At 39.1% G+C, this 21,573-nt stretch overlaps 1 protein-coding gene across 1 annotated transcript in view; it reads left to right on the forward strand.

Annotated features, from left to right (window-relative positions):
- Positions 1 to 21,573, forward strand: part of LRRC69 (leucine rich repeat containing 69) — a 41,645-nt gene that overhangs the window by 12,889 nt on the left and 7,183 nt on the right. The window contains exons 4-6 of the mRNA XM_024201656.1: positions 4,414 to 4,609; positions 7,036 to 7,107; positions 13,258 to 13,359. Coding sequence (XP_024057424.1) covers positions 4,414 to 4,609; positions 7,036 to 7,107; positions 13,258 to 13,359 — 370 coding nt within the window. The remainder of the gene's footprint in view (positions 1 to 4,413; positions 4,610 to 7,035; positions 7,108 to 13,257; positions 13,360 to 21,573) is intronic.

The following is a 21,573-nucleotide window of genomic DNA, read 5'->3' on the forward strand; positions in this document are numbered from 1 at the left end:
GGGGGGGGGGGGGGGGGGGGGGGGGGGGGGCTGCGCGCTCCGGCAGATCAAAGCAAGTTCGATATAACACAGTTTCACCTATAACGCGGTAAGATTTTTTGGCTCCCGAGGATAGCGTTATATCGGGGTAGAGGTGTAACCATGATTACATTCTGACATTTTTGTCTGATTTTCCTGTCCCCAGTTTCTTGATTTGCTTTTTCTGACTCATACATGTAGTTTGTAATTAATGATTTTTGTACCTTCAAATACAAAATGCTCCATGTTATGTACTCAAAATGGGAAGAATCTAGTGATAGAATTTTTTTTTTTAAATAATTGGAAAGAGGAGTAAGAGGAAGAAAATAAAAGTTCATATATAAAGCTTTATGCACCAATAAGAATGGCCATACTGGGTCAGACCAAAGGTCCATCTAGCCCAGTATCCTGTCTTCTGACAGTGGCCAATGCCAGGTGCCCCAGAGGGAATGAACAGAACAGGTAATCATCAAGTGATCCATCCCCTGTTGCCCATTCCCAGCCTCTGGCAAACAGAGGCTAGGGACACCATGCTGGCTAATAGCCATTGATGGACCTAACCTCCATGAATTTATCTAGTTCTTTTTTGAACCCTGTTATAGTCTTGGCCTTCACAACATCCTCCGGCAAGGAGTTCCACAGGTCGACTGTGCGTTGTGTGAAAAAATACTTCCTTTTGTTTGTTTTAAACCTGCTGCGTATTAATTTCAGTTGGTGGCCCCTAGTTCTTGTGTTATGAGAAGGAGTAAATAACCTTTCCTTATTTACTTTCTCCACACCAGTCATGATTTTATAGGCCTCTATTATATCCGCCCTTAGTCATCTTTTTTCCAAGCTGAAAAGTCCCAGTCTTATTAATCTCTCCTCATACGGCAGCCGTTCCATACCCCCAATCATTTTTGTTGTCCTTTTCTGCACCTTTTCCAAGTCCAGTATATCTTTTTTGAGATGGGGTGACCACATCTGCACGCAGTATTCAAGATGTGGGCGTACCATGGATTATATAGAGGAAATATGATATTTTTTGTCTTATTATCTATCCCTTTCCTAATGATTCCCAACATTCTGTTTGCTTTTTTGACTGCCGCTCCACATTGAGTGGATGTTTTCAAAGAACTGTCCACAATGACTCCAAGATCTCTTTCTTGAGTGGTAACAGCTAATTTAGACCCCGTCATTTTATATGTATAGTTGGGATTGTGTTTTCCAATCTACATTACTTTGCATTTATCAACATTGAATTTCATCTGCCATTTTGTTGCCCAGTCACCCAGTATTGAGAGATCCTTCTGTAGCTCTTCGCAGTCTGCCTGGGACTTACCTATCTTGAGTAGTTGTGTATCGTCTGCAAATTTTGCCACCTCACTGTTTACTTCTTTTTCCAGATAATTGATTAATATGTTGAAAAGGACTGGGCCCAGTACAGACCCCTGGAGGACATCACTGTTTACCTCTCTCCATTCTGAAAACTGACCATTTATTCCTGATATAACTAGATTAGGGATGTAAAATAGTAAACAGTTAAATGGTTAAACGGTAAGCATTAGTCTCACCGGTTAACCACCCTAACCGTTAACCCGGCCAGTCAGCCGGAGTGACCCCAGCCATGCTGGCAGGCTGGCTGGAGCATCCCCACCTGGCCAGCGGGAGCAGCTCCAGTCCCAGGTGCGCCGGCCAGCCAGAGCAGCCCCAGCCTCAGCTGCGCCAGCTGGCGAGCATAGCCCCAGCTGTGCCGGCCCCTAGAGCGACCCCAGGTGGACGGGAGCAGCCTCAGTCCCAGCTGCTGGCCGGCCGGCAGGAGTAGCTCCAGCCCTAGCCGCCGACCGGCCATAGCAACCCCAGCTCTAGCCGCCGGCTGGCCATCGAGAGTAGCCCCAGCAGTTAACCGGTTAAATAATATAATTTTAATTGTTTAAACAGTTAACTTTTTAAAACAATATTTACATCTCTAAACTAGATATATTACTGTGAGTACTTGTACATGAATAGGTCATTGATTACTTCTTAATATCATTTTCTTTTTTTAATTCTTTCATTGTTTGCAATTGCTTGTAAATGACATTTTCTGTAGCACTTGTGTATTTTTCCATTGAGCATATGTGTTGTGCTACATTTCAAAAAGTGCTGAAGTCAACATGACAATTGACTGTGTGTTTCAGCATCCCATTTAATGTAGATCTGAGAAAATGTTTTTTCCTTTTTAAAAAAATGTTAATGTTGAGAATGATGCCAGATTGACAGTACCAGAAAACTGAAATCCTTTACTTATAGAATAGATACTGTGACAGACCCAGACCAGTGGGGTACAGGAGTCTGGTAGAGGGCAAATATACTGGTCACTGGATGAATAGTTTTCTGTTCCCTGAGTGACCAGAGCAGGGGCTGCACTAGAGTAATCAGGAACCTGCTAGAACCAGTTAAGGCAGGCAGGCTAATTAGGACACCTGGAGCCAATTAAGAAGAAGCTGCTAGAATCAATTAAGGCAGGCTAATCAGGGCACCTGGGTTTTAAAAAGGAGCTCACTTCAGTTTGTGGTATGAGTGTGAGGAGCTGGGAGCAAGCGGCGCAAGGAGCTGAGAGTGAGAGGGTGTGCTGCTGGAGGACTGAGTAGCACAAGCGTTATCAGACACCAGGAGGAAGGTCCTGTGGTGAGAATAAGGAAGGTGTTTGGAGGAGGCCATGGGGAAGTAGCCCAGGGAGTTGTAGCTGTCATGCAGCTGTTACAGGAGGCACTATAGACAGCTGCAGTCCACAGGACCCTGGGCTGGAACCCGGAGTAGAGGGCGGGCCCGGGTTCCCCCCAAACCTCCCAATTGACCTGGACTGTGGGTTCTTCCAGAGGGGAAGGTCTCTGGGCTGTTCCCCAACCCACATGGTGAATCTCTGAGGCAAGAAAATCCGCCAATAAGCGCAGGACCCACCAAGATAGAGGAGGAACTTTGTCACAATACACACCACAAGCAGCAGCAGTACAAGCTTTCTGTTACTGATTCTGCTGCAAAAGTGTGTAAAAGCCTGTTTTAGGAGGATCACAGTTGAGAAAGGTACTTGACCTTCCTGTTGTGGTTGCTGATAAAGGTGCCATTTCACATGGTGCCCACCAAGACCATTAATTTATTTTTCATAGGTCACCCGTTGTTGTAAGGACAATTTCTTGTCAGTACCCCAGCACCCATACCTCCCTGCAATCGCAGCTGGTCTCCCACAACTTGTTCATTGACTGCTGCAGGGTGAGCATGTGTGTCTCACGAACACACTAAGCCCTGGTCTACACGACAAATTTATGTTGGTATAACTACGTCGCTCAGGGTGTGGATATTGACATAACTCCTGGTGTAGACAGCGCTATGTTGACAGGAGGGCTTTGTCCTTCGACATAGCTGCTGTATCTTTGGGAGTTGGAGTACCTAAGCAGACAGGAAAAGCTCTCCCCTCAGCATAGGTAGTGTCTTCACTAAATGCTACAGCAGTATAGCTGCAGCACTGTAAGTGTAGACAAGCTCGTAGTTTACTTAATATGTATTCGTAGTAGAGTGGATTTAAAAAATAATAAATGTTTGGAATTCAGACTGCATTTTCTCCTTTGTTGTTAACATCTCTGGCCAATTCCTTTGTTTTTGGAACCTTTAACAAACAATTTGTGATTAATCACTATATACAGATGGATACTTTAAAAACATACTTAAAACATTTTGGGAAAGATGTGAACAAATGGGAGAAAGTCCGGAGAAGAGCAACAAAAATGATTAAAGGTCTAAAACATGACCCGTGAGGAAAGATTGAAAAAATTGGGTTTGTTTAGTCTGGAGAAGAGAAGACTGAGTGGAGACATAACAGTTTTCAAGTACATAAAAGGTTGTTACAAGGAGGAGAGAGGTAAATTGTTCTTCTTAACTTCAGAGTATAGGACAAGAAACATTGGGCTTAAATTACAGCAAGGGTGGTTTAGGTTGGACATTAGGAAAAATGTCCTAACTGTCAAGGTTTGGAATAAGCATTGGAATAAGTCCCCTAGGGAGGTTGTGGAATCTCTGTCTTTGGAGATTTTAAAGAGCAGGTTAGACAAACACTTGTCAGGATGGATAATACTTAGTCCTGCCATGAGTGCAGGGGACTGGTCTAGATGACCTCTCATGGTCCCTTCCTGTCCTGTGATTCTGTGATTGTATGAAAACCCTTAACAATTACTCACTAGGGTTAGCCCTTAATAGTTGGCCAGCATAGAGTTCAGTTTATATAAATATGTTACTCAATATAAAAGTATATAATTAAAAATAGAAGTAATCCATGTACAGCAAATTCTACAGTAAAAGTTTAAAGAAATTGATACATATTGTAGATTATAAATTAAACGTACCATGGCTGTACACTGAAATACTTTATTAATTTCACAGGTTAGAAAATCTTGAAAACATGAATTTAAACAATAACGAGCTAGAAAGTATTCCCAAAGAGCTATGTTCCTTGCAAAAGCTCTCTGAACTCCATCTATCCCACAATTGTCTCATCACAATACCTGAAGAGATTGGATACATGACGAATCTCAGAATGCTGTGCCTGTCAAGAAACCAAATAGGAGTGCTCCCTGACGTGAGTAATGTTGTGCTTTCAAAGGTAGTATTTTCTCTTTCAGGGAATATGGATAGCTTAAGAAAGCATTTGAATAACACATCTTTAAGGATGGAATTTTCCAAAGTGCCTAAGTCATTTCAATGGGACATTTATGACTAAGGCACGTTTGATAATCCCACCCTTAGAGATATATTGTTCAAATGCTGTTTTCTTGAGGAATATGGAGATCTCAAATTTTATAAGGATTAATAGATTGGTTTTGTTATTACTCAAAATAGGACTAAAACCTCATTGGTTAAATTAGAAAAGTAGGGGTGAAATTTTCAAAGGGCCCCGTCAGCCTCTCTATCTTTGTGCACCTAGTTTTGGCCTTGCAACTTCTAGGAAACTCAACAATTGAAATGTTCATGCCCAGAGCAGGGCAATTAGATGCATGGCTACCTTATTTATTCACACGTGCCATGTGCATGTACCAATTTAGGTTTCATAAGCACACAGAGTTAGACCATTTTTGAAAATTATCCTGTTAATTCTAGAAAATCTGCAAGAGGACTATACTTAGAAACATACTATCTAGTGGCCTGCTTTTCAGTGGAGCAGTGTGTGGTTGCTCCACTAATCTCATTTGAGAATCAAGAAGAGATGCAGGTGTTTAGTGCCCTTGAAATCTCAGGGCACATTTCTCTATAGTGGTCCTGGCTGAATTGATAAGAAAGTTTGAAAGTAATTGTATAAAAGAGTGCAATAACATCCCTGACTGCAAGGAATCTCATTACATAAAGTCTGAAGCGATAAAGAGCCAGAAGCAACTAATAATGCAAATTCGTTGTATTCATTGTTTTGAGATATACTAGGCAAAGACTTAAATAGACAATGTCAGCTGCATGATTCCTCAAAATGATGCCTTTAAGAGAATATGTGGTAGCTCTGTCACAGCTGGAAAGGATTCTACATACACAGGGGGAGTGTAAACACTTTCATAGTGTGTGTATTATAAAATAGAAACATAAATGTAAATATTGTTCTGCCTCTTTATGGGTCAAATACATATAACAGCATTTCTCTCAGTCAGAGTTGGAAGGCTAGGCTTGCTTTAGTCAAATCTAAATAAAGGTCTAAAATGGGTTAGATATTAAATGTTAAAAGTCTAAACTCTGGCTCATTTTAGTCAGCTTCCACAGAAGAAAAGTAACCTCACATACTGGTTTTCCTTTTAACTCAAGCCCCCTCTTGAAGACCTTTCTTGATTTGCAGATGCTCTAAGCCCCACTGCCTTTTGAAAATTTGGCCCTAAATGCATATCCATTGAGAAATTTCATTTTGCACTTATTGTACTTGTGCTTAGCTTTCATTTGTCATCCTGTCAAGTTAGAAGAAAAGATAAAGGACATCTGTCAGTTTAAAATAATCAATATAAATATGCTTTGCCTAGCATTTTAATTACAAATTGCTGTATTATTTATATCAGTAAGTGAGTGGTCTTCATCTTAAGTTCTCAGGAATATTGCATATACTAATCCTGCCTGTTCCTAGTAGATTGTTTCTGATTGGAATTGTATGACCTTTTCTTTACCCCATGCTCAGCACCAGTGGACAATCAACAGTATGTGCATCAAGGAGGAGGAAATAAAATTTGGAACATTTAAAGCTTGTATGTGATGGAATTTGCTTTGTCTTGTTACAAAGAACACGAGTATTAGATGTACATTGCACAATGTTTGTCTTTGATTTCTGTATTCACTTTGTTATCTATGAAAGCCAATCAATAAAATGAATTGAAGATGGCTGCCACAAAAGAAAATGTTAAAAACAGCTGTTAATGCCATTGTATCTTGGCAGCTGCTTTCAGCTATTGCTTAAGTTGACATTGAAAACACTTAAAAATACCAGCATAAACTAAAATCCTGTGCATTTGTTTCCATCTAATATTCCAACAGATGCAAGCAATTATCTTAAGAAATGAAAATTGAGTTAGATGTTGTGGGCTGGGAACCAATAGTAATTTTGAAAGTGAAGGAGCTCTATTTAAAAGTTTTTTTTTAATTGGAGATAGGAGTCTGAGAAATGTGGATTCACAGGCTGTTCAAGCTCCTTATGTGGTAAACAGGAAAAGCCTTGATGTAGAGAAGAAGATATTGGCATTGTAAATAATTCAGAATGAGGTGTGAGGGAGGATGCGGAGGATAAGAGATCCATGGGGATTGTGAATGATAAATGCAGGCGTTATTTTTGTAATACCAAAAGAATGAACACCTTCTTCCCTTTTATAATTTTCAGTTTTCCTCCTATTTTCTCTTTTATCTGGTAGCTCAGTCTCTCTTCATCAGTACTGTTGCTTCCTGATGCCTGAGACTGCTCTCTCGTCTCATGGGGATTTTAACTTCACATTCACTGTTGTTGATATTTTTCAATTTTTATTACATTGTTTTCCCCCCTCCATCTAGGGCCTTTGCAAATTAAGAAAACTAAGAATTCTAGATGTAGCAGGGAACAAAATTCAGATTTTCCCAATAGCAGTAAGTATTATTTTCTATATTCTATCCTCTAATATGAAATTTCTACTGCAGATCTATTAAATGGGCAGCCTATGTAACTTGTAGCGATTGATACCATGAGTTTCACAACTCATTGAGTGAAAAGAAAAAAATGTGTAGAGTAGTTGCATATAAACCAAACAAAATCCAATTGGATTTAGCAAAGTTATGTAAACCACAGTAGCTGTGTCCTAAACATTCCATATAATAATAGAATTAATATACTTTTAATATTGTTAAATCAAGGAGCCAAAAGTTTCAAATTTAAAAATGTGCCTGGGACTTTCCAGTTGCTAAAGAATTTTTGTTTGTCAAAATACAACCACACATTTCACCCAATTTGTAATAGTCTGCACATTATGATGTTAGGAGAAGTTTTACAAAAGGTCATGACTACAGTGTTTTGATTTTAATGTTGCGTGTATTTAGTGTCACACCTGGACCAAGTGATCACTTGGAAAGGGGAATAAAGATTAATCTGTAACTACAAAGATGTAGGAGAGTCCAAACAAAAATCCCACTTGTGTGGTGGGCTTTGTAGACCGTAATTTGTATGGTTTTTTGTGTCCTTTGTCCTCTGAGAATTAAATAATTTGATATACCACTAACTAGTACATAAGCTCTTTCTGCTGCATTGCAATCTTTGGTTTTGGCGTAAAAATCTTTTGTGTGTATTGTGTGTTTGTTCTTTTGTGGCTGTTTTGAGTCATGCTCTTCTTTAATAGTTTGCCTTCTGATTCTTCTGGCACTTATGAGATGGTGGGGGAATGAAATCTTTTGGTTTCAACTACTCTAACTTTTCTAAGTTTCTTTACGTTGTTATTGCTGTGTCTATAACATACATTATTTGTGAGTGGTGACCTGTTTTCCAGAGGGCATTGGAGAACATCTCCTTCCCACTAGTAGTCAAATTCTCTGCATTGTCTACTGAAAGTTACCATGTTATATTGAAGTTACTGGAAATAAGGAAATTTTGCACAAAAAAAAAAAAAAAATTGGTAGTTTTTTTTTTTTTTTTAATTAACTTTTTTAGGTTTGAATTTTCACATGCATTAACATCAATAATCACTTAATGGCGCTAGTAAATTACTTTATTCTGCTCAGGCAACAAAGTAATTTAGTAGTGCCCTCAGGTGATGATTATCAGAGGACCCATTTACAGCTTGGCACAGTTACTAAACAGCAGGAAAGTTTATAACAAGAAACAGTGTGCTTTATACAGGACAAAACAAAATGGTTTGAGTTTATAAATTTGGGGCCTGATCCTGCAAACCCTCACATGAATTATTCTGTACTAACTAACGCAGGAAGGCCTACTCATATATTGAATAAGCACTACTTGTTTTGCAGCCAAGGCCAAAAATCGTTTCAAAATTTTCCAAAAAACCAATGCAAATATGAGGGAGCAAAATAATGGGGCACTGTAATAAATATGGGCCCTACTGTGGTTGTAGAATACTCCTGTTTCTAAGAGTATAGCAGATTTAAATAGTAGTGTGCACTCTGTAACTAGGTGGTGCTTTATGTAACTATGTACATGTTCACTCTGGATGCTTACTCAGGCTGTATATAACTGTAGCTTAAATCTGCATCACTATAGTCTATTCTTACACATTTAATGCATATTTAGCATTCAGTTGTGCGTGATAGGCACTGGCCCACTTTTTAGGCTAGGGTGGTGCCTACTCCAGAGGAAGTTCCAGGACGGATTGTACCTCAAGAAGGCTAAATCAGGAGGGAGTGTGCCTACTGCTATGCTCCTTTCAGGGATGCTGCCTACTCCACTCTACATAGCTGCCTAGGTTTCGCTGGCCAGTGGTGTTGGGGTGGTTCAGTAATCCCAGTTCCTCTTTACCCTTTGGTGTAGCTTGTACTATGACGGAACATTCCCTTTGTTTTAGTCAGTTCATGGATTGCAGTTATGCCTAACTGCTGCACAATGGGGCAAGGAGGATGCTCGCACTCTTCCCCATATTTTGCTAACCTGCAGAGCAGCTGGGAACAATCTGGCCCTTTATCACATCTCTTTGGGTTGATTTTAATAGCAACCCTTTGGTAATCTGAGTTTGTGAACATTTAGTAATCTAGCCTATGATCATGGATTTAGTTTTAGTTTTTGCTCTCTAGCTATTCCTCTGCTGCAAGAATCATTTAGCTTCTTCAGTATATTTTCCCACAACTATCAGGTAATCTTCAGAGCTGCTGCACATTTTGCTGTTTCTGGAGTCTTGGTTGATCCATCAAAGTTGAAGCTTGGCTAAGGACCTTTGAGAAAACAGGGATGGAGCAAAGGGGGGTGAGAATGGAGTAAAAGGTTGAGGGTGGGGTTCTGTATTGTTCATTCAAAATGTAAATGTGATCCTCTTCAGTGAAAAAAATATTTTAAGGGAAATTATTTACTGACTATTTAAACTTAATTTTAAGAGTCTGAACGGTTTTAGTTTTGGTGACTAGATGCAACGATTTTTTTATAGGACAGCACTAGGTGCAGGAGGCTCATCTCAGTTAGCATTTTCAGTACAGTATTCACAGACTAAATTACTTCTGCAACAATCATAGCTCTCCTAGCCATAACAAATAGTGCTCTTCCTCCATTACATGGATACAATTTATGTAACTGAACAAGGAATTCTGATAAAGCTGTAGCGTAAACATTAGCAGCAAAATTAATCTGGAATATTTCAAGGCCTTTTTGTTTTCTTTTAAACAAAGCAAGTATATATAGGTAGAAATCTTTAGAGTATAAACATTCATTTTGTGCGGCAATATTCATTTCAAAACATTATGACAAGGTCGTCGGACTCTTTAGCAAAGTTCTTCAGCCACTGTGGGTATACTTTCATAAAGAAATTGAGAGAGCTGTGTCAGAGGAAACAATAAGCCCATACTAGGAACCCTTAAAGAGGAGATGCTCTATATCAGAGGTTCTCAACCTTTTTCTTTCTGAGGCCCCCCCCAACATGCTATAAAAACTCCACGGCCCACCTGTGCCACAGTAACTGGATTTCTGCATATAAAAGCCAGGGCTGGTGTTAGGGGGTAGCAAGCAGGGCAGTTGCCTGGGGCCCCATGCCACAGGGGCCCCTACAAAGCTACATTGCTCAGGCTTCAGCTTCAGCCCCGGGTGGTGGGGCTCAGGGACCTGGGCTTCAGCCCCATGCGGTGGGGCTTTGGCTTTCTGCCCTGGGCCCCAGCGAGTCTAATGCTGGCTCTGCTTGGAGACCCTCTGAAACCTGCTTGAGGCCCCCTTAGAACTACTGCTCTATATAACCTGAATCATAATGGTTTGCTAGGCTCTTTGGGACCACGTGTGATCAGAGTATACAGGTTTATTTTAACAGCTATACAGATGATCTGTTCTTGTTTTCTCATGCCAAATTGAAATTTGAATGGCTCTAAAATCGCGAAGAAAGATAGAGCTGTTTCAGCTGAGCTTATCAGAATGCTATCCCTGTAATTCAAGAGGGATTCCCATTACGTCACGTGATGTGAGATCAGACTTGGTGACATCTGTGTTCTGGTAGTTTAATTCTAATGCAGCAAAATAAGATAGTAGAAAAGCTTTATTTAAATGCTCTAGTTATAAATATTAATGGATCAAGTGGGGAAAAAAGGTAAAATAGTAAGTATCTAATGATTGAAATGTTGATCAAGTATCAGGGGGTAGCTGTGTTAGTCTGTTCAGCAGATTTGGGGGAAATCTTCCCCTTTTTTCATTACCCATGTTCAGTCTCTCTCTATATCTATAGCAAAATGCAACGCAAGAGATAGGTCTGTTTTCTGTGTAGCAGGACAGAAATCTGACAGCCTTTTGTTTTCTATGTAAGAAAACAAAGACAAAACTCTAGAAAGTGCCTTTTTCCCCCCATGGGGAGAAATGTTGAATCTTTTCTCTTCTATAAGTTTATTTGTCTACAAAAGCCCATTAAAAGAGTTTTTGCCCAGAAATAGTTTTGGCCAAGAGAGAGATTGTTTAGCTTTCCTCTAGGTTTACTTGGTGAGCCATAATTCTCATGCCAGTGTACACAGTGTTTATAATGTAGGACGTTTGCAAATTTCCGTACTTCTTTAACTTTTCTAATTCTCTTTTATACAGCAAGATAGTTCCAAAAGGGTTTATTTTCCAAAATCTTCTAAGTATTTTCATAATTCTGTTCATGTTTTCATAATTGTCCTTCTCTGGATTTTTGTTCAATAGTCACTGGAATACAACTCAATTTTTCAGGTTTGTAGGACACTTCTTCTAAAGTTTCCCTGACAGTGATTATTGATTTTCATGAAATACCTAAAGCAGTGGTTCTCAAACTTTAGCAACCCAAGGACCCCCATTTTGATTTAATTTTTTTTGAGGTGTTCCGCAACGTGCAGGAGGCACTGGGAGGGAGGGGAAGGAGTTGAGGGAGGGAGGAGTTGATCAACGGAGCCCACGGACCCCAGTTTGAGAAACACTGACCTAAACCATTTCAGCACCACTTTAAGTGGCTGGGTTTTTAGTAAGCTTCCTTTGTCCTGGGATATCTACAAATTGTCCCAAATGAAGACCCCTTGCAGACAACTTGTTCTTAAATGCCTGTACTTTATATGTAAGCTTGGCAGAATTTGATTTTTTTTTTCTTAAAAAAATTAATGGATAATACTGATTTTGATCAATTTCAGTCTTCACAGTTGCAGGAAAATAGGGGGTTCAGACATTTATCTGACAATAGACATTGAGATTAAAAAGTTAAAGGCTTTATAAACTATTAAAACACAAATTATCAACACCACATGTCAAAATATACAAAGTAAATATCTTTAAATCAGCAAATCATATATGTTTTGATTATTCATTTGCTAGATCATTTGTAACAAGCCTTATTCAAAATAAGGCTTGCCCTGAAATAAAGCTTTACATTTTTCTTAAAATAAAGTCATTATTCTTAGAAAAGGAAACAAGAATGAGTACCACCGATCTTCTAATAGACTTTCAGATACTCTATTAAATTGTCCTTGAAGCTATTAACTGAGGGAACAGATTGTTATGTTCATTATTCCAATGTGCCTATTATACGTTCCAACTATGATTCAAGAAAAGTATTTGTGTACCTGCTGTTCTATTTTACTGGACAAAATGAATTAGAGAGATAAGAGCAGTACGATTTAAAAACAAAAAATAAATAAGATTAGCAGATCATTCCATTTTTGTTGGTGAGGGAGCCAGAAACAGAATCTTTACTTTTACATATTTTTTTTATACACTGTGAGTTAAATTATGTTGTGCTTTTGTTAACCTCCATGCATTTTTCCACAGCACTGTATACTTCAGAAACAAGAATTTGTTAGGCATACCGTAAAACAAGTGAACAGTGAATTAAAGTTTCCGTGTTTGTTTAAGCCTATTTCACTTAGGCTTTCTTAGAATCCTAGACCACTTCTGACTAGTATATATGGGAGTGATTTTTCCAGTCTCATTTCATTTTTTAACTTATATATTTATTTAGAATTTTTTAACAGATTTATAAATTCTTGCCATATAAATAAATATCAGAGACCAAACAATAATCATTACAATAGCAAACTTTTCCTTAGAGAAACTTTATACAGATCTCTCTATTTAACCGGGAGTTACTTTATTATAGAATGAGCATCTTTACACTATACGTGACCTCAGTCACATTCCAAGCAAAGGGTCTTTCACTTCCCTCCTTACCTTGAGAGGGTATTCCATTGGGGCTGTTGAGTTGAATACAGGAGCGTCAGAATTAAATGCATGTGGATAAAATCATTCCTGTTTAACAATAGAGGACAGGTTTTTTAATAATTATTTTAATAATTTCCACTGTGTTAGCTCTTAAATGCAGAGATTTTGATAATCTGTAACTATCATGTGACTTAAATAATACTCTAGGCACAAGACCTCTCTTGTAAAACAACCAGTCTTGTTTGATTTACATTTTTATACTATTTATTAGCAAGAATATTGGAATATGTACTCCACTTAAATCTTGTATGTTTTTTCCAGCAGATGAGTATATCTCCTGCTTTCTATACATTCATATTTGTTACATTTGTTTTTCTTGTTTAAATAAAAATAGCATTTGAGATTTTTGTTATCTTTTCTTACATAATTACACTATTTATTTATTCAAATAGATGGAGGACCTTATGCTGATGGAACTTTACTGTGAAGATAATCCATTGCTCCAGAAACAGCCTGTTTCTGCCATTCAAGAGGAAGAAGTTTGGTCTCTTAAGGTGAGCAATGAGAGACTTCAACTAATACCTTCATAATTTTAAAAATTCAAGATTTAAAATAAAAATAAAGATTGAATAGTATTCTTGTCAATCCAACAATTCTAAACAGTTTCTGAATCTCTGTTCAGGTTATTCCTTCATGAACTACATGGTTTGGTCATATTCTCTTTTGCCTATAATATTGTTTGATCATAGCTGATTATAACCATTGTGCTGAAGAATGTAGAAGAGGTGGAGGTGAAAAGTTTGAAGGGAGAACAGAAGAGGGCATCAGCATTTACTTAGCAACCTTCCATTTACGTTTTCGTATTGCTATAAAACAAAATTCTGCCCCGACTAAGGGTTTTATGACGGCAGCCTGGGAATGGCAGTTTAGGCAGTAACAGTAGATGATCATAATAGTCCCTTCTGGCCTTAAAAATCTATGAATATGTAAAGGATCTACTTCAAGTTTGCCGTTATATGATCCTTGATTACTTGACTCAAATGCAGGCCAGATACTGAGCTTTTAATCCATAGCAGGTCCAACTCACTCTGTGACAGCATCATTCATCTTTTTTTGTCAGCTTATTTTTTTCTTTGGAATTGTAAGGCTGCTCAAGGATGTTAAATGATAATATTGCAGCTGCTAATTCTAGCTATTACCCAGATTCCATTCACTTCTCTCGGAAGAAAACTTGGCTGTAGTGGTTCATGTGTTAATCATCTGAGATAAAAAAATTTATAAGTACCTAACCTGTTTGCAAAAGTGACTTAGGCATCATTCATTTTGATTGAAAATGGGAATTAAGTTCCTCTGTCACTTAGGCATTTATGAACATTTTACCAATCCAGGCAAAAGTACAGTAATTCTTTCTCAACCTGGACATGAGAGTGACAAAAGTTGCAGCTAGTACACAATTTGGTGGCTCGTCTCTGAAGTTTTTTGTTACTAGCATTCTTCAGGAAATCACTCTCCATTTTACTACCACTGTTGCAGTTTCACCACTAGTAACGTATAAACAATCTGCAGGCATTTTTTGTCACTCATTTCTACCTGCTCTGAGGTGCACTGGAAGTAGTGCAAAGGAATGAGATTTCATGAAAAATGCTGGTGTAGATGCAGCCAAAGGTCCTATACCAGTGCTCCATAACCTGTCATGGCACCCTGTGCACTACTGGGTCTAATTCATTGTTCTAATGTATAAAATCCTCAGTAGGCTAGACTTACGTTAACTCAGACTGCTTCTTGGTCAGGAACCCTACACTGTAGTTACCCCTCACTAGTTATCAGAACGTTGATACAGATTTGAGAAAGTAGAAGGCAAAGCCTTCTTAACTTCAGGTCCAAGATTGTAGGACACCCACTTGAAGGAGATCAGAGAATGCCAGCTCCAGGTTACACTGCAAGGCATATATATATATATATATATATAATAACCCCTCTAAAACCAGAACAATATAAAAGTTTGTGATGTACTCAAAACTAGCAGCTCAAGATCAAGCAGAACAGAGAGATGACATCATGCTCATGGGAGGAGACTTGATAACATCTAGATTAAGTTGGAGTACTTATTGCTCCAGGCAGCTCTTAACTGTATTTTTAATACTTTTATGGTGCTTAGATAAGGCAGTGCTAAGCAGCTTATGAATGCTGGTAAATAACCCTGAACCAGCTTCAGTGTGTTGGTACTAAATCTAAGTCAAAGAGATGTTTGCTGTGACAAGTATCTTCTTGTTTTAAATGCTATTTGCAAAATCTGTTTAAAATACAAGAACATATTAAAATAATTTTAATGAATTGTCAGTCTTTTTTGTTCTCAAGGATGGGGGAGGTTCTTACTTGGCATGCACTCCAGCAAACTCCCATTGATATCAGTGAGAATTTTGCTTTAGTAAGAACTGAATGAAAACAGAGCCAAGACTTTGGGATTTGGCCCCAGTGGCACCTGTTACACAGCCAGGAGTTTGCTTTGGATGAAAGCACAATATATTCAAGACTAAAGCATGTATATGATTTACATCCATACCCTTCTCGTAGGTAAGATAAGATTAATTAGTTTTTACCTTCAGCAAGAGCAGGTTCTTTCTGGTGGAACCGGTTAATAGAACTGTAGAGTTCTTTGTCTGTGTCACTGAGCAGTCAATCCTGCATATTTGTCAATTTCTTGATTTTATTTCTATCTAATTACAGTATGTAAAAGTTAATAATTGACTGTTTTCTCATGCAAACTGTGGTGGACCTGAGGTTTTTATGTAATAATTAGGGCTGTCGATTAATCACAGTTAACTCACGCGATTAATTCAAAAAAATTAATCGTGATTAATTGCAGTTCTAGTCACACTGTTAAACAATAGTATACCAATTGAAATTTATTGTTTTTCTACATTTTCATATATATTGTATTCTATGTTGTAACTGAAATGAAAGTGTATATTTTTGATTATAAATATTTACACTGTAAAATTGATAAAAGAAATAGTATTTTTCAATTCACCTCATACAAGTACTGTAGTGCAATCTCTGTCGTGAAAATGCAACTTACAAATGTAGATTTTTTTTTTGTTACATAACTGCACTCAAAAACAAAACAATGTAAAACTTCAGAGCCTACAAGTCCACTCAGTCCTACTTCTTTTTCAGCCAATCACTAAGAGACAAACAAGTTTGTTTACATTTACAGGAGATAATGCTGCCCTCTTCTTATTTACAATGTCACCAGAAAATGAGAACAGGCACTTGCTTGGCACTTTTGTAGCCGGCATTGCAAGTTATTTACATGCCAGATATGCTAAACAGAAGTCTTAAAAGAGCAACACTCTGATGCGGAAACTACAGAACCTGAACCACCAAAAAAGAAAAACAACCTTCTGTTGGTGGCATCTGACTCAGATAATGAAAATGAACATGCATCGGTTCGTACTGCTTTGGATTGTTATCAAGCAGAACCCGTCATCAGCATGGATCCATGTCCCCTGGAATGGTGGTTGAAGCATGAAGGGACATATGAATCTTTAGTGCATCTGGCATATAAATATCTTGCAACGCCGGCTACAACAGTGCCATGCGAATGCCTGTTCTCACTTTCAGGTGACATTGTAAACAAGACATGGGCAGCATTATCTCCTGCAAATGTAAACAAACTTGTTCGTCTGAGCGATGGGCTGAACAAGAAGTAGGACTGCGTGGACTTGCAGCCTCTAAAATTTTACATTGTTTTATTTTTGAATGCAGGTTTTTTTTATACATAATTCAATATTTGTAAGTTCAAATTTCATGATAAATGGATTGCACTACAATACTTGTATTAGGTGAACTGAAAAATAATTGGTTTTTTTTTTTTTACAGTGCAAATATTGTAATGAAAAATAAATATAAAGTGAGCACTGCACACTTTGTGTTCTGTGTTGTAATTGAAATAAATATATTTGAAAATATAGAAAACACCGCCAAATATTTAAATAAATCGTATTCTATTGATGGTTAACAGTGCAATTAATCACACGATTAATCATGATTAATTTTTTTAATCGTTTGACATCCCTAGTAATAATTGTATGATGTACATACAATAACTGTATGTGATGTACTTAGTGAGTGAGTCACTGTGTAGCTATATTGGGTTATTGAGTTTTCCCATATGAATGTATTGGTTTAGTTTAATAGAGGCTGTTGGAAAAATGAGCAGGAAGCTCCAGAGAAGCCGCCTCAACAAACACTTGTGGGCTATTACAAGACAATGGCTGAGTTATTAGGACTGAAGATGCTACTTTCTGTCAAAGTAATATGGCTGTTTTGCCCACGCTGGGAGCCTAGAGATCAAAGGAACATTACACATTTGAAAAACTTGGAAAAGGGGAGGGAGTTGTCAGTGAGCGACTCCTGCTGGGAACAGACTGACACAGACAGGTCCTTGTGGGCATGTCTGAAGGCTTGGGGCCTTCCCAAGCTTCGAGGGGATGGTAAGCCTAGGGAGATGCCATGTGTCTAGACTGTTTATTGTTTTAAGATCTTTTTCTCTGAAATGCTTTGGTTATAAATAAACAATACTTTGTTATAAGAAGGCTGTCTGGTCCCTGGGTGCCACTGATCATAGCTCCCAAGGAATAGAACAACAGAAGAGCAAGTCAGGCTTCCAGAGGTAATAATGGTTTCACCACGCAGGGAAGAGAAATAAAGCTTCAGTCATTGGTCTTTTAAGATCCTTTCCTCAGGGCAGGTTTTATTGTCCACAAAACAATATCAACTGAGAAACAATGTGCAGTAATTCCCATAGGCTTTTTCTGCTTTAACCAGCCAGGAGGGGAGAGGACACAACCTTTCAAGTTCCCTTTTGACCCAGTTTCTCCTTCCTTTTATACTCCCCTCCCCACTCCCTGCAGTCATATGCCAACAGGAAGACTATAATACCATTGTCACGATGGCCTTTGCTCAATATGATATATTTGCATATGCTTTTTTTTTGTACAAGAGGTCTCCCTTGGTTTTAATAAGAAATTTAGGAATATATTTAGTAATACAAATATTAATTGTTATATAAAGAAAGCATTGCAATGCACTAGCCAAAAAGAGTAATTGTTTATCTCTTGGAGACTTACTAAGTTTACTTATGTGAAAATGTTAACTTTAAAAAAAAAAAAGTCTAATGGAGGATATATCAAGAATAAGCTGGGCTTCTGAGGTGCAGCAGACAGCTGCTTTTTGTAGCTTTTATAGAATTGCTACTGTAGGCAGGGTCTGAATGAGCTCTCCCCTGACACATAGTGATGAGCTGGGGGAAAAGACTTCAGGAGCAGACTGTATTTGCATAAACACAACTACTCTGCCTAGGTGTGCAACAGATGGAACTGCTCTGTCAAAATGATCACTTGCGGCTGGTGTTGGGTTACAAATCACTTTTAGTCTTGAGTGTAGGGATAATGGACTGTTGTTATCCTGATTGAGTAAAGGGCAGTAGAACTTTACTTAGCCTGCCCTGATTGAGGGGGGTCACTCTCAACTAAACCTCACTTGCTAAGAAGGGGATAGGGATGCCAAATCCCAGCAAAAGGCAAGGAAGTAGAGACAGGTGTTTGTACCTGGTGGTGTGGGCTCTGCCTAAATAGTCATAGACATAATTTGACTGTTCCCCTCTTCACTGTTTAAAGGTGTAGGCCTGGCTTTTCGTAAGTAACTTGCCTCATTTCTTAGTAGGCTTGATAGCGAAGATGAATGGAAGGTTAAGTTGTAAATAGGGGCTAAACAAGCAGTATGCTGGAGTCAAAATGTCTGTGCTAGCTAAGATAAGCAGTAACAACCTGATAGGCATAATGGACAAGATAAATGTGGAATATAAAGAGCAAGTTCCACATGAACAGCATATGGACAGAACATGCTATACAGGGATTGGTTCCTGCAAAGTAACCAGTCCAATCCAAAACAATGTGATGTAATGTATAGCAAATGCAATATCGTGTAAATGTATATAAAGGAAGAGTAACTTTGGATGTGTGGTATGGCCTATACCCACCCCTTACGCTTGAGTCTGATCAACTCAGTGTAGCTTTGCTGTATGCCAAATAAAGGAACCTGAGTGACGAAATCTGGAGTTGAACTGAGAATTTTGGATCCCAAAGAACTGGATGAAGTGTTCTCCCAGAACTGGACAATGTGTTCTGGATAAGCCAAGTGGAAAAGGTCTGAGGGAATCCCAACAAAAGGTAGAATTGATTAGACTCAACTGAGAGTTTTTGTTTTGTTAAGCAATTAGTAGAGCTGAAATCACTGATAATCAGGTCTAGCTGCTGAACCTTAGAGCTGGTGAGGGACAGTGTTGCGGTGAAAGAGACAACCCATCCTGCAGTGAGGTTCATCACTGCCTGCTAAAATCACTGAGAGCTGGGTTAACTTGTGGAACCACAGAATGTGGCATCAGAGTAAACGGTAGCAGCAGCGGTGACAGAGTGAATGGCAGCAACTGTGAGTCAGTTGCAGAGGCGGCAGCAGCAGCTCAGGCATTGCTTGACACTGGCCCCAGGGAGGGAGGTGAACTCACATGAACGCGCTTCTGAACTCTGGGCCTTTTCTGACCAAGGACAGCAACTGTGAGTGGGGTGCAGTGGAGGAAGAGCGCAATGGCAGATTAAAGGAACATTTGTTGGACTTTTACACCACAAAGTGAGAAACTGAGGCAAAGGGCACTACCCAATATACTTTGGGGTGGGTGTTTGTTCATGGTCACATGCTTTCAAGTTGTGGTGTTTTCCTAAATTAATGCCAGGTTCCTTTTCCCTTTTTATTAAGTTTTCTTTTGTTATACCCAGACTCGGTGTTTGCGAAAGGGGAAGTATTCTCTCTTAGAGGCATCTGGTAAATTTTCCCAGATTACAGGGTTGGGGGTCTAGAGCCAGTTCTGTTTTGTATTGTTAAAAGGAACAGCTAGATATTGAACCCAGACTTTGGGACTGCCAACTCCACCTGGCAGAAGAGTTACACTACAAATATATTAGCTTACCCTTTCAATTTAGTAGCAAAATAATCCTTGTCATCAAGGATTTCAGAGACTAACAGAACATTAACAAAGGCCTATAAATCAAAGTAATTAATGCAATGATTAACTTCAGTAAAAGTTTTAAGGCCTTGAACAATCTAGACTATTGAGCAGCTGTGCCACCCTTGCCCTGCAACCTTGTCTGCCTTACAATGCTTTGATGAAGGAATTCCCATGTGGGCTGCTCACAAACAGCCTTCCAGCATTCAAGTCACACCCTGAGTGTGTGTTTGTAACTGCAGCTCACCAGCCACATTTAAATTACACTCTGGCTCTCACCAGCCTTTGTTATACTGCAGTTGTCCCCAAACTTTTGAGAGTCGTGCCCCTCCTTACTCCTGTTGGTGCCAGCCAGGACCGGGAACAGAGCCGTGGCTCGTGGGGGCAAAGGGGCTGAGGCTGGGGCCGCAACTGGGGATGGGTCTGGGGCTGGGAGTGGGGCTGGGGGGACAGACCCAAGCGTGGGGGCGGGAGCGGACCCACGCCGAGACTGGGGATGGGCCAAGAGCCGGGGACGTGGCTGAGGGCGGAACTGGAGCAGAGCGGGGAGGGGCTGGGTGGCACTTCCTCCCATCACCCGTGGGGGCTAGCCCGGCCCCTGCTGCGCACCCCCCGAAAGTTCCTCTGTGCCCCACTAGGGGACCTGTGGTCTAGGGAAGTTTCAAGATCGTTTTAGTCCATCAATTCCATATAAAATAACTGTAATTTTCCAAAATCCAGCTTTCTCAAACACTAAATCTGAAACACAGGGAGGGAGGCCATGTAGTCTCAGAATACATTATCTCTTGATACTGCTCATTTTGCTTGTCGATTATCAGGATTCTAATACATTGAATTGTACTTCCTTTGCATAATGATGGATTGAAATGCTTGTGTCCCTAAAACTCAAGCTTTTATGAGATGGTGCTGAAAAGTCATGTATGACGTCCATTCAGCGGCACTAAGAACATTAATAATGCATGAATAGTTGGGAAATTAACAGTTCTATAAAATTCTTATATTAAATTCAAGTTGTATAAGTCGGTTTCTTGGAAAAGAAACAAGTGTACGTTGTCTTAAAGGCACAGCTATAAAGAGAAAGATCTTATGACTGAGGACTGGCCAGTTAGACTTCCAAGTCCACATTAATATCTTCACAGGACAAATATGCTGTAGTTTTGGTCAGATTTCTTCTTTGATATGCTTGTATATGAATATCTGGAAAGTACTTTTAGACAGAGCATTATATGAACAAAGTAATGATTCACAGCTTGCTCTAGTACACTTTGCTCCACCAGAATCCCCACTGAAATTCAGTGAGAGTTCTGCCTATGTCAGGATTGCTGCATTGGTCTAAAAATGCAATACTTGAACAAAATTTGGACTTTTACACCACAAAGTGAGAAACTGAGGCAAAGGGCACTACCCAATATACTTTGGGGTGGGTGTTTGTTCATGGTCACATGCTTTCAAGTTGTGGTGTTTTCCTAAATTAATGCCAGGTTCCTTTTCCCTTTTTATTAAAAGTTTTCTTTTGTTATACCCAGACTCGGTGTTTGCGAAAGGGGAAGTATTGCCTCTTAGAGGCATCTGGTAAATTTGCCCATTACATTTAAGTTGAATATTCAGTGATGAATGTAGACAATGAAAAATATAGTAAGTTAAGTGGTGATTTATACAGTGCCATAGATGTGCATGACCATGTGTGGAACAATAAGACAGTCCT

Source organism: Terrapene carolina, unplaced genomic scaffold, assembly GCF_002925995.2.
Source record: "Terrapene carolina triunguis isolate 2854851 unplaced genomic scaffold, T_m_triunguis-2.0 Scaffold58, whole genome shotgun sequence".
Lineage (NCBI taxonomy): Eukaryota > Metazoa > Chordata > Testudines > Emydidae > Terrapene > Terrapene triunguis.